The following is a 13541-nucleotide window of genomic DNA, read 5'->3' as shown; positions in this document are numbered from 1 at the left end:
AAAATTTTAGGTGTCAAGTTAAAAAATGTACAAGTGGTACAATTTTCCAAAATTCTTTTAAGTCTCATTGATTCAACTCTGCTTTCTCTCTGGATTCTGTCCCCTCCTTCCTCCTCTGGTGTTGCCAATCTCTCTCCTAGATGGCTACAGCTGGGATCCTAAAGGGCCACCTTGCCTCTAATCTCTTGTTCCTCCACTCCATCTTCTGTTCCACTGCCAGGGTTATCATTCAACCATAGAGTTCAGATCAAGCCACTCCCCAGGTCAAAATGCCTACATAAGAAAGTCCAAACACTTTACCATCATGATATGCAAGACCCTCCAGATCTGGCCTCAAGCCACCTTTCTAGGGTCATCCCTTTATATTTCTCTTCTTATCCAATGGATTATCCACCATTCCTTGGGCCTGACCTGTAATTTCATGCCAGAAACTTCAGCCCTGAATTCTCACTCTTCACCTGTTAAAATGCCTTTCACCTTCCACTTCATACCCACTAGGATGAGTATAATCAAAAAGATACAGTAACAAGTGTCGGTGTGGATGTGGAGATATTGCAACCCTCATATACTACAAAAGGTGAAATGGTGCAGCTGCTTTGGAAAATAATCGGGCAGCTCCTTAAAAGATTAAATGTAGAGTTACCATATGACCCAACAATTCTACTCCTAGGTATATGCCTAAGAGAAATAAAAACATACATCCACATGACAATTTGTATACAAATGCTCACAGAAGCATTATTAATAACAGCCAAAGAATGGAAGCAACTCAAATATCCAGTACATGATGAATGGATAAATAAAACATAGAATATACATATAATAAAAAAAGGATGAAATACCAATATGTGTTACAACATGGATGGACCTTGAAAATGTTATGCTAAGTGAAAGAGGCCAATCACAAAAGGCCACATAATATATGATTCTATTTACATGAAATGCCCAGAATAGGCAAAAATCTATGGACACAGAAAGTAATTAGTGATTGCCTAGGGTTGGGGCGATAGGGAATAGTGGGAATTGACTGCTAATGGGTATGGAGTTTCTTTTAAGTGAGACGAAAATGTTCTAAAATTAGGTAGTGGTGGGGTTGCACAGCCCTGTGAATAAACGAAAAATAAAGCAAAACATCAACCCATAGAACTGCATACTTTAAATAGGTGAATTTTAAGGTATGTAATTTATATCTCAGTATAGCCATTTAAAACTTTAAAAAGACCATTGTTCCTACAAAGTCCACTTCCTTTATAAAACCTTACCTGACCCCTCCTCGTAACAGTTAGTTGTTACTTTGGGTTACAGTCAATCTTGCCTTCCGAGTTCCAGCAGTCCATTTACACCTCTAATCACCACTTACTTCATTCTGCATTTGGTACAGTATTTAAAGGGTTCTGTAAGCAGACTGTTTGGGTTTAAGTCCTCACTCCAATACTTGCTAGGTGTATGACTTTGTTTAAGCTGTTTAATTTCTCTGTGTTTCAGTTTCCTCATCCATAAAGTGAGGGAAATAGGAGTACTGACCTCATAAGACTTTTGTGTGGATAAATGAGTCATACACATAAAATACCAAGAACAGTGCCTGGCACATTGTATAGGCTAGATATGTAAGTGTTAGCTATTATTGTTGTATTATAGTATTATTGTTGTATTTACTGTCTAAATGTCTATCTCTTTCCTCTTTCTCAGTTCGTATTTTAAGGCCCTAAGGAAAAGGAATAAAGTCAATCCATTTTATTTATTCCCATCCTCATATTTCCCAAAGATGAAGACTATTATCACAGACTGGCAGTAGGAGAGAAGCATGGGGGCCATGGCTTCAACCCTAGGGACACATGTCTTTACCAGGGCCATGACATAGCAGCATTTGGGAAATTTAATCCAAACAAGAGGCCTATGGGCAGAAAAGAAGATCAGGAAAAAAATGTAACAGGAAGTGTTTGTTAAAATCTTTTACTTCCACTTAGGGATTTAAAGTCTCCCAAATATAGAAGTACCAAATATATTGAGTCAACAGACCTGCCCAAATTTTCATATTTTACCCACATTTACCAAAGTTCTTCCATATGTTTCATTTATTCATTCTTACTGAGTGCCAAATATGCACAGGGCACCACATGCTAGACTCAGGAAATGTACAATCTATTACTTTTCCAAGCAGACCTCCCCCGCACATTACTAGGAAAAGATATTAAACCTGTATGTGCAGTGTTTACTCAAACAAAAATGACAAATTCTACACTTTCAAAAGGTTATTCAAAAGGTGAATTGAATTTATATCACTTCTTTTAACTATGGGCATTTGGCAATTAATATTACTGATCTAAAAGAATAGTAGATTGCATCTGGCATAAACTGATGGAAAAAAGCTAAAAACACTGCTTATTTAAAAAACAGCTTTTATAGATCAATGGAGTACTTGTAGAAGCAAATTTCTAGCACGTGGGTTCTTCACTAGAACCTGAAGACACCTTAAATATAATGTTGTAATGTAAATCAATTATGGAAGAAAATACCTTTTTCCCCCAAATTTTATACAAACACTCCTCTGCAAGTAAGATTAAATTAAAATTTTTGCATTCTGGGGCTTCCCTGGTGGCGCAGTGGTTAAGAATCCGCCTGCCAATGCAGGGGACACAAGTTCGAGCCCTGGTCCAGGAAGATCCCACATGCCACGGAGTAACTAAGCCCATGTGCCACAACTACTGAGCCTGCACTCTAGAGCCCACAAGCCACAACCACTGAACCCACGTGCCACAGCTACTGAAGCCTGTGCACCTAGAGCCTGTGCTCCGCAACAAGAGAAGCCACCACAATGAGAAGCCCATGCACTGCAACAAAGAGTGGTCTCTACTCGCCACAACTAGAGAAAGCCCGCACACAGCAACGAAGACCCGACACAGCCAAAAAAAAAAATTTGCATTCCAATTGTTTTGATTACACGCACAAAATTCTGAGGACTTTAAAATCCTTGGGCTTAAGAATGTCAGTTTAATCTGCAAAGGCCTCTGAAGCTATCTTAATCTCAAACCCCCTCATGTCCCCTCATATGGCACTTAGAGTTCTTCTCATTACCCACTGCAATGCTGTTATTGTTCTTACTGGTTATAATATTTACAGAGCCAGCTTATTCTCTTTGTTTCCAAATGAACAAAGCTTTAAAAATTCACCCCAATACATTAGTCATTATTCCTTCAGACCTTAAAACACCCACTAATTCCATTCCTCAAAGCATTCCATTCCTTAAAGCACCCACTAATAAATTAGAAGGAAAAAATATTTTAACCTTGGTAGACAACAGCTGTTAAGTAAATATTCGCTAAGTAAATTAACCCGTCAGAGAATGTACCTGTCTCTACAAAGTCATACAGAGGCACAAAATAATTCAGTGCAACCTATATTGGGGACATTTTTTATAGTAGTTTTTGCTATTGAATAATTATGGATTTGGTGGCAATAAGAAGCACTTTGCTGTTCAGATGAAAACAAAGTTAAAAAAGCTGTATACATAGTTTCTGGACTGTTTTCAACATCCTGGATATAGCTGGGACGTCAGAGGAAAATGACAAAGCAGGTTCATCTGTTCATTTCATCATGTATACTCTAGGATATACGGGAGCCAAAACTGGATAAATAAAAGCTAGTTTATTACTGGGACTATCCTAGGATTTAACAGGTATGGCATGCACTTTATCCCTATTTCCAAAACAGGTACTGGGATAGAGTTTTAATTTCAGTGAGCGAAGAAAAGCCCCAGGGTCCTGCCTCCCAAATTTTGCTGCACATTGGAGTCATTTGGGAATTTAAAAAACATACTGGCTGGGACTTCCCTGGTGGTGTAGTGGTTAAGAATCCACCTGCCAATACAACGGTTTGAGCCCTGGTCCGGGAAGATCCCACATGCCACGGAGCAAATAAGCCTGTGCACCACAATTACTTAGCCTGAGCTCTAGAGCCCGCGAGCCACAACTACTGAGCCCACACGCCACAACTACTGAAGCCCGCATGCCTAGAGCCCGTGCTCTGCAACAAGAGAAGCCACTACAATGAGAAGCCCACGCACCACAACAAAGAGTACCCCCGCTTGCCGCAACCAGAGAAAGCCTGCACGCAGCAATGAAGACCCAATGCAGCCAAAAAAACAAAAAACAAAAAACCATGCTGGCTCCCAGCCCCCCAAATTCTGATATAATTGGCATTGGGTACAACCTGGGCATTGGGATTTTTTAAGACTCCATAGATGATTCTAATGTGCAGCAATCTGGGAACCACTGCCCCAGGGTTTTAAAATTAATAACTTTTGACAACTTACACCTGAGGTCTGAGAATCTTCAGCTGAGTGAGGATGTCCTTCTGTACCCTGGGATTAGCTGTGGCAGTAAGAGCCATCATTGGAACAGAGGGAAACTTCTGGCGAAGCATATTCATTCTTTTGTAATCTGGACGAAAATCATGTCCCCACTAGTTGGAAGAAAAAAAAAATACTGCTTTTCAGACTATTTAGATCTTCCTTATATAAAGCAAACACTGCTCACTGTATTAAGAACTACCTTATTCTTCAGTGAAATAGCAGAATAATTCACTCAATATTTTTTCTCTTGGCTCTGAAAATATATATACTGTTGGTAGTACAATTTATTGGTACCTCAAGACACAGAGAACAGTATTTACCTGACTGACACAATGTGCTTCATCAATAACAAAACGTGCCAAGAGCTTCCTCTCATACAGATTCTCCAGAGTAGAAATCAGTCTGTTACTTGCACAGACCTAGACCAGAAATGCATTAATCAGACATTTAAAAACATTTAAACATATCACCTTAAGGATTTGGTTGTCTTTAAGTTCCACTACGGCTTAAGTTGTATTAAAACCTCCACATAGGGCTTCCCTGGTGGCGCAGTGGTTGAGAGTCTGCCTGCCAATGAAGGGGACACGGGTTCAAGCCCTGGTCTGGGAAGATCCCACATGCCGCGGAGCGACTAGGCCCGTGAGCCACAACTACTGAGCCTGCGCGTCTGGAGCCTGTGCTGCGCAACAAGAGAGGTCACAATGGTGAGAGGCCCGCGCACCGCGATGAAGAGTGGCCCCTGCTCGCCGCAACTGGAGAAAGCCCTCGCACAGAAACGAAGACCCAACACAGCCATAAATAAATAAATAACTAAATTAAAAAACTAAAAAAAAAAAAAAAACCTCCACATAAAATTGGTTCTGATTTCGATCTACGAATAGGATTAGAAGTAATAGGAAATAGCAAATGAGGCATTTTAGAATGTTTACCCACATTTAGCAAACAGTTTTGTATTAGGTCAGTGGTTCTAAAAGAATTTTTCTGCCCCAGTGTATTTGGGAGCCACCACATGTTTACAGTGGTAGCAGGGTTAGAGACGTGTTACGTGTGTGTGTTGTCTGGGGGAAATATATACATATATATATGTACATATATTTATATTTTGTAGCTCTGTCCATAACTGGGCCTGGAAGCAATGACATGCCAGTAGCAATGACCATCTCTGGCACCCACGTCTTGATAGACATGTCAAAAGGTCACAGAAGCCAGTCTGATGGAGCTTTCCCACTGGCCAAACCTAGGACGATTAGAACATCAAAATACATAATAGTAATTATTATAACCTAGTGAATAAATTAAGAACCCATGATTTCATATTGATACAAATAAATATGTGGGTAAAGGGAAAAGCCTGTCCTTACAGCAGAATGCCAACTAAATTAGAAAAAAATCATCATTTGGCACCCACTACAATAATAACTAATGGGGAATCGTCAATGGATGATAAAACTCTTGGGTCAAAGTCTGATGAGTAATAGGATATTTACATAGTCTCAAGAGTATTCCACAACAGGATACCTACAATTACAAAAAAAAAAATTACATTTATTTTTGTAATTAATAATCACAAAAAAAAGAATAATTTTTCAGTGGAAGTCTGGCAGACAACACCTTAACCAAATGATCAAAGTTAACTAACATCACCAGTAATATTATAGGATGAATCAACACCAAATGCCTCCTGATAGGATACACTGAGAACATATCACCACTTCTGTGATATTCCCCTCAAAAATGACGAATACAAATCTAATCAGGAGGAAACATAAACTGAGGGACAGTCCTCAAAACAACTGGCCTTCACTCTTCAAAACTGTCAAAATCATGAAAGACAGAATGCAATGCATAATCTAGGATTTTCTTTTGCTAGAAAGGATATTATTGGGACAACTAGTGAAACTGGAATAAGGTTTACAGATAAAGTAATAGTACTGCATCAATGAATATTTTCTAATTTTGATAACTGTACTGAGGTTATGTAAGAGAATTCCTTGTTTTTAGGAGATGTACAGTGAAGTATTTAGGGTTAAAAAGATATGCCTGCAACTTACTCTCAAATGTTCGAGGGAAAAAGAGAGAGAGAGAATGATAGAGCAACTACAGTAAAATGTTACCATTTGGGGTTTCCTGGTGAAAGTTATACAGGAATTCTTGCACTAAACTGTACATCAGAAATTATGTCAAAAAATTTTAAATATACATATTCTAATGGGCTTTTATGAGATAATAGAAAAGATACACTGGTCTCTGCTCCCAGTTCCTGGGCACAGGGTTCCTGGAATTCCTGTAAATTCTTAAGAGATAAAGCAGTACGAGTGGGACTCCCCCGGTGGTGCAGTGGTTAAGAATCCGCCTGCCAATGCAGGGGACACGGGTTCGAGCCCTGGTCTGGGAAGATCCCACGTGCCACGGAGCAACTGAGCCCGTGAGCCACAACTACTGAGCCTGCGCTCTAGAGCCCGTGCTCCGCAACAAGAGAAGCCAGCACACGGCAACAAAGAGTAGCCTCCGCTTGCCGCAACTAGAGAAAGCCCACGCGCAGCAACAAAGACCCAATGCAGCCAAAAAAAAGAGCACTAGGAGCATCTTTTGTCCTCTTGAGGCAACTGTGGGTGGGCTCCTGGGTGGGGGCTGGTCACCAGAAAGACCAAGCCATGATTAGAAACTTGGAATTTTCAGTCCGACCCCCATCCACCAGAGAAGGGAGTCAGTCTAGAAGTGGAGTCAATAATTGTTCATGCCTACGTGAGGAAGCCTCCATAAAATCCCAAAAGTATGGGGTTCAGAGAGGTTCTAGGTTGGCAAACACATCCACGTACTGGAGGCTGATGCACCCCAACTCCACAGGGACAGAAGCTCCTGTGCTCAGGACCCTCCTAGACCTTGCCCTGTGTATCTTTTCATCTGACTGTTTATCTGTGTCCTTTACCATAGCCTTTAATAAACTGGTAAATGTAAGTAAGTGTCTCCCTGAGTTCTGTGAGCTGCTCTTGCAAGTCACTGAATTCAAGCAGGAGGAGGTCACGGGAACCTCTGATTTGTAGCCAAGTCAGACAGAAGTTGCGGGTACCCTGTGGATTGGGCCCTGAAGCAGAGTGGTAAGAATCTTGTGGGACTGAGCCCTTAACCTGTGGGACCTGACACTATCTCTGGATAGTTGACAGAGAACCGCTTGATGTAAGGAAAAACCTCCATACATTTGGTGACTAGAAGTGAAATATTCTATGTGAGTAGTAAAGGAGAGAAACACAGAAGGGAAAGACCGGGTTTTTCCTTACTCAGCAGGGAGAACTGGGTTGTTTTTCTAAAACAGCTTTAATATAGTATTTTAAAATAATGATATAAATACAAACCTTCTCTGGAGTAACATAAAGAAGTTTTATAATCGGGTCTTTTTTTGATAACTGGAGGTAAATACTTGTAGCTTCTGAGTCAGTCTTATCACCTGTCAGATATGTAGCCGGAATCTAAGCATAAAAGTAGTAAACAATTTAAATTTTACCCATTCATCTGACTCAAGATTACATTTATCCGTAGGTTTCATAAATATTTTACAAGTCACATATCACACCTGTCAAAGGAAAGAGAATCTCAACATAATAAAAAGTAATCAGGGGCTTCCCTGGTGGCGCAGTGGTTGAGAATCTGCCTGCCAATACAGGGGACACGGGTTCGAGCCCTGGTCTGGGAGGATCCCACGTGCCGCGGAGCGACTGGGCCCGTGAGCCACAACTACTGAGCCTGCGCGTCTGGAGCCTGTGCTCCGCAACGGGAGAGGCCGCGATAGTGAGAGGCCCGCGCACCGCGATGAAGAGTGGCCACCACTTGCCGCAATTGGAGAAAGCCCTCGCACAGAGGCGAAGACCCAACACAGCCATAAATAAATAAATAAATAAATAAAATTAAAAAAAAAAAAAAAAAAAAAGTAATCAGTACATATTTTTAAAAAACCCTTGTTAACCATAAGTCAAATATTCTTCCCATTGTTTACTTCCTTTTCTTTTCTTTTTCCCTGTTTCTTTACTTCCTTAGCTTTTCATATGTGTAAGTAAGATAAATATGAATTCAGCATCCAGAAGGTTCCAGTCCTAATGTATGACCACATTTTTTTTTTTTTAGGTAAATGCATCTTTTGGGTTTTAATGCATAACAACAATGAAAGGACCATAACATCATGAATGGCTGAACAATAGCTTCCATCACTGTACTGAGACATCCTTGGGAAGAAAAATCAAACCAGTGGTCTTGTTGAGGGGTGGTGGTTCATAACGCTGAAAACAGTTCTGTTTGATCACAGTATGTAGGATTTAACAGACTGCATTCATACACTTTCTTAACCTCAGCCAGGAGGAAAAAGGACATATGCGTGTGGGCATGCACATGTGTATGCATTTTAAGATATTAAGGGAGTGAGAGAGAACTAAGCTGATCTGACAGGAGTAAAAAAAGAAATCCTTCCATATTAGAAAAAAAAAATTTACATCAGTAAAATACAGGTTAAAAGTTCTTACCAAAATACATTCTTCTAGAGTAAAATCAGACTGAACTCCAGAAGGTTATCTGTACCAGAATTCTCAAAGACTTGTTCTTAAATGTACAACTTAATATAACTGCCGTGCTTTATTCTTATAATCCATGAACTATTTAATGAAAAAGGTTACCCAGAGTACTGAAATATAATTGTTTTTAAATTATGTTTTTATTTTTTTTATTTTATTTTTATTATAATTGGTAGTGTTTTAACTTACATCCAAGGAAGTCAGCTTTTGGACTTGATCTACTATAAGTGATCTCAAGGGAGAAATGACAATAGTGACCCCGGGAGAAATACAGGCAGGGAGCTGGTAACACAAGCTTTTACCGCCTCCTAAAAGAAATGACAACAACAAAAAAAATCTGTCAGATTCTATTTTGAGAGCATGAAGGCAAAAGTTACAATATAAATTACATATAATATTTAAAGTAATTAACTAATAGGACACTAAGCGATTTTCTCCATGGTGCCAAAATATGCCGTATTTGAATGAGCCAAAATATTTGGTCAATTTAAATGTGTAAAAATGATCTCTTGGGACATCTTATGTAGGTGCATATCATAGCAAAAGCAAGAATCAGGGCAGGAAACTTAAATGCAACAGAATTACTTTAAAAGTCTACTTGAGAAAGACCCTGAAAAATGCCCCCTTGAAACCCTAGAGGATAATGGAAAGCCATGAAAACCACTGGACGAGGGAGGCGAGAATTCTACCATTGAACCAACACCTCAAACCTCTGGACGAGATCAATGCCAGGGTCCTCTCCAGCTTCAGTTTTGGAGTACCAAATTGGAGTCAAATCAGAAGACACAGACTGAACAAGTTAATGAAGTATGGAATACTGCTGATTAAACAAACCAACACTGTCTAAAATTTAAAATCAGTTTGAAAAAATTCAGATACCCAGGCAACATTATTTAATGATGATGGCAACAACTAATTGCTGAAGGTCACAACAAAGGTGAGTAAAAGGCAGAGGGAAGACTACATGTGAATAATGAAACTCCAAACTCCCAATGCTGCTGCTGCCTTTTTTTTTTTTTCAATTGAAGTATAGTTGATCTACAATGTCCCCATGCCTCTTATCCTAATGGCTTATTTAATATTCTTACTTGGATGACTATAAATCATTGAACAGTTGTTATAAACTTTAATAGCATGATGAAAAGTCCTGGATCTCTTCAAAACTGAGGACAAGAAAGAACTACACTCAATGCTTTTCACTTAATCCTCAAGACATTCTGTGAAGTGGGCACGTTGGTATTATCCCCACTGCGCACACGAGGAGACTGGGGTTCAGGGAGTGAAGTGCCTTGCTCGAGTCCACACTGTTAATAAGTGGCAGAGCTGTGCTTTAAGCCTAGGGCATCGCTCCAAAGCTGATGATTTTTAACCACCATACAACACTAGGTTGTACCAAATAAACTGCCAGAAATGGTAGTGGTCTCTGACAGTAATTTTTTGGTTCATGCTCCAGGCTAATTTCGACTAGAAAAAAGAAAAATTCCCAAAGGAAAATCCTAGATCAATTCAACACAATAAGCTTTGAGTTGAAAATCTTAAAAGGGCAATAAATGCTATCATATCAACAACTAGAATAGAGGATTGAGGTGATACACTTTCCTAACTATGGCATGGGAGGTTTAGAGGTCCCTAAATGATAGAAATACTGTGTAGGTTCTTTTTATTTTTATTAAAGGGCTTTCATTTAACATCTGCCAATGGATTCCTGCCAATTCATATCGAAAAATACATACCAGTGGGCATTAAGATAAAACAGTCTTCACCAAGTAGTGCAGCATTGATCGCCTCTAGCTGATTAGTTCTAAAATTATGCAGGCCAAATTTTTTATGAAAAATCTTCATCATTTCTTTTGTATGAGGAAAATTAAGACTTTGGAAACGCTCGTGTTTCAGATCTCTGGATGCTAAATTTTGCTCCGACTTGTCTAAGAAAATAATCAATGTTAGAAATCAGGGCATTACTGTAACAAATCAGTTTTAGCATTTTAACCCTTTGCCCTGCATAATCATTGGTGTATGTTTCCCTGCAGCACATCCTTCTTTACCTGTTTATCAGAGTTTCCTCGCTGCGCAGTGTCAAAGCCACCAGAGACTTCCTAAGGGCCAAATTCAAGTCTTTCCTTGACTTTTCTGCAGCATCTACCACTACTATTTATTCTCTCCTTCTTCTCTCTTGACCTTCAAGATAATCATGGGTTTTCTACTTGCTTTAAATTCCCTTTCCTGGCTCCATTTCCTCCACTTGCCCCTTAAATTTGGGAATCTTTCGGACACTTGGGACTGGGCTCTTTAGACTGTTTTTTTTTTTTGAATTTTCCTAGTCCTATGACATTAAACATCACTGGTGTGCACACAACGCCTAGATCTCTTTCTTAAGACTTGATGGATGCCCTCCTAAGTTCCAGTCCTGCACGCACCTCCAACTGTCTGCCAGACATTTCTACCTGAATGACTTCTCAACACTTGATGCTCAACAAGCCTTAAAACAGCCCTCCTCAGCTTTGCTCCAAATCTGCCTGCCTCCTGACTTCCCTGTTTCTGTTAACAGTGTCATGGTTTTCCCAGTCACTGGGTCTGAAACCGCAGAATCACCCCAACTTCCTCTGGTTCTTCTTCCATGGCGTCTCTCGCGCCCGCCCCCATGCTGCCTCCTCGCTGTTGTAACTCTGGCTCCGCACAGAGAACAAGAGGTGCTCACGCCAGCCCTGGCGGTTACATCAACCCCGGCACTCAACCACCGCAAAGATAATTGCGAACACCAAGTATGACACGCCCAAACATGACACAAAAATAAATCCATTAATGGTTATTTTAAAGGTCAACGGAGGAACTGTAAGAACAACCTCTGTGACATTAAGGCATCAATGGCAAAAACAGGGAGGACTGTACTTTACGAAACCTTACACGTATGAACTTGTTTCAGTTAAAAAAAAAAACACTTTTTGATAACTTTATAGGGTCGATGTAAGGTTTTAAAATTAATTTTGGGTTTTCTCTGCAGCCTTTACCACGGCTAATTTCACTCTTCCAAAAACTTCTCTCAGTAAACTGTGAGCTCCAAGAGGGCAGGAGCTCTTCATTACTCGTCTGTTACCAGGACCTGTGCACAGAACTTGGCACACAGTGGGCACTCCATAAATATTTGTTGAATGAATTAAAATGATTCTAGACCAAAAGAAATAACTTGACTGATTTAAGAAATTTCTGACTTATCTTTCTTAGGCTGCCTAAATTTTAATATTTGAAGACATAAAACATGTTTCTCTACTTTATAAACTGATCAGTTCTCATCAATCCAGAATTCTAAAAATACACACAATTACATTTTTAACATAAATTCAGCTTTGCTTTTTATCCATCCCCCATAATCATTAAAAACTTGGCCCTCATGAGCTTTATTGTTTTAGGGACTAAAAAATGTTAATGTAAAGGCAAAGCACATTTGTAATGACTTTAGAGCTTTACTACAATAGGTTATAATTACACATTTTATAAAACTACAGCTGCTACAGAGACAAAAGAGCAACTTGCTTTTGAAATTGTGATTTGTCATTCATATTATCAGCAGAAATTTGCATAGAAACAATGTCGTTTTCAGGCCATGATGATTTGCTATGGTTTTTCTTATACAATTCCTATTTTGGACAGTTTCGTTTTCATATAAAATATAAGCATTCAATTTATTTTAAACTTACCAGTGTAATTCTGAATTGACTCTGAGAAGTTTTTATTCTGAGCAGTAGATGCCAGAAGACAGTCTGTCTTGGCTGAAGAAGTTCTTTCTGATACTGATTTAACTGGCCGACCTTCCTTAATAGGTTGATAGGCAGCTGTGGAAGACTTGCTGGCTGCTAAATTATGCATCACATTTTCCCAGTCATCATCATCATCATCAAAGTCATCTATGTCAAAATTGTCAATATCATAGGAAGCCTGGATTTCTCTTTCCAAGTCATTCATAGAGGTAGTGTGTTTATTCTTATCTTTCACAGCAGTGCTTGTGAGAACATTTCCTGGGAAATAAGAACTTTCATTTCTTTTTTCTACCCTTGGTGTTTCAGCCCAGTTGCTACTTACAAAGGACTCCTGTAAATGGGAATTGAATAATGGTCTTTCAAAGAGATTCTTGGTGGCGGCTGAGAATCCTGTCTTTCCTGGGGTAGGAGTCAGTAAACACTCCCCAGTAGAAATGGAATTTGAGGAAAGGTTTGGAAAAGTGAACTCCTTAACAGAATTCCCTGTAGGACAGGAATCACCCTTTGGAAATGCACAAGGTGGGGAAACAGATGCCATATCCTCCACAGAGCTACCAAGTGAATCAGGCCTGCATCTCCACAATGAGCCAAGAACAATGGCATCACTCGTATTAAAATCTGCTTCAGCTAGGAGTTTCCTTCTGAAGAGAGAGCACAGAACATCAAATTAATTATAAGTAGTCAGCTATGGTAGGCACACAAGTTTATCTTTAGTTTTCATGCCAAATTGTGGCAAAATATATCCTCTTTTTTCCAATCTTAAAAATTTGAATACAAATGCTAAAGGAACAGTTTGAAAAAGTAATAAATTTAAGACACAGGGTATATAGCACAGGGAACTCTACTCAATACTCTGTAATAACCAATATGGGAAAA

General features: G+C 39.4%; 1 protein-coding gene across 5 annotated transcripts in view; it reads right to left on the bottom strand.

Annotated features, from left to right (window-relative positions):
* The window catches only part of BLM (BLM RecQ like helicase), a 95122-nt gene that overhangs the window by 46574 nt on the left and 35007 nt on the right, over nucleotides 1-13541 (bottom strand). For all 5 annotated transcript variants that reach the window (XM_007194307.2, XM_057544166.1, XM_057544165.1 and 2 more), the window contains 6 exons: nucleotides 12606-13306; nucleotides 10644-10835; nucleotides 9100-9218; nucleotides 7705-7818; nucleotides 4672-4770; nucleotides 4313-4461 (listed from right to left, as the gene is read on the bottom strand). In XM_007194307.2, the coding sequence (XP_007194369.2) occupies nucleotides 4313-4461; nucleotides 4672-4770; nucleotides 7705-7818; nucleotides 9100-9218; nucleotides 10644-10835; nucleotides 12606-13306 (1374 nt within the window). The remainder of the gene's footprint in view (nucleotides 1-4312; nucleotides 4462-4671; nucleotides 4771-7704; nucleotides 7819-9099; nucleotides 9219-10643; nucleotides 10836-12605; nucleotides 13307-13541) is intronic.

The sequence above is a fragment of the Balaenoptera acutorostrata genome, chromosome 3, assembly GCF_949987535.1.
Source record: "Balaenoptera acutorostrata chromosome 3, mBalAcu1.1, whole genome shotgun sequence".
NCBI classification, from domain to species: domain Eukaryota; kingdom Metazoa; phylum Chordata; class Mammalia; order Artiodactyla; family Balaenopteridae; genus Balaenoptera; species Balaenoptera acutorostrata.
The sequence above is the reverse complement of the archived record's forward strand: the minus strand, read 5'-3'. Positions and strand labels throughout refer to the sequence as shown.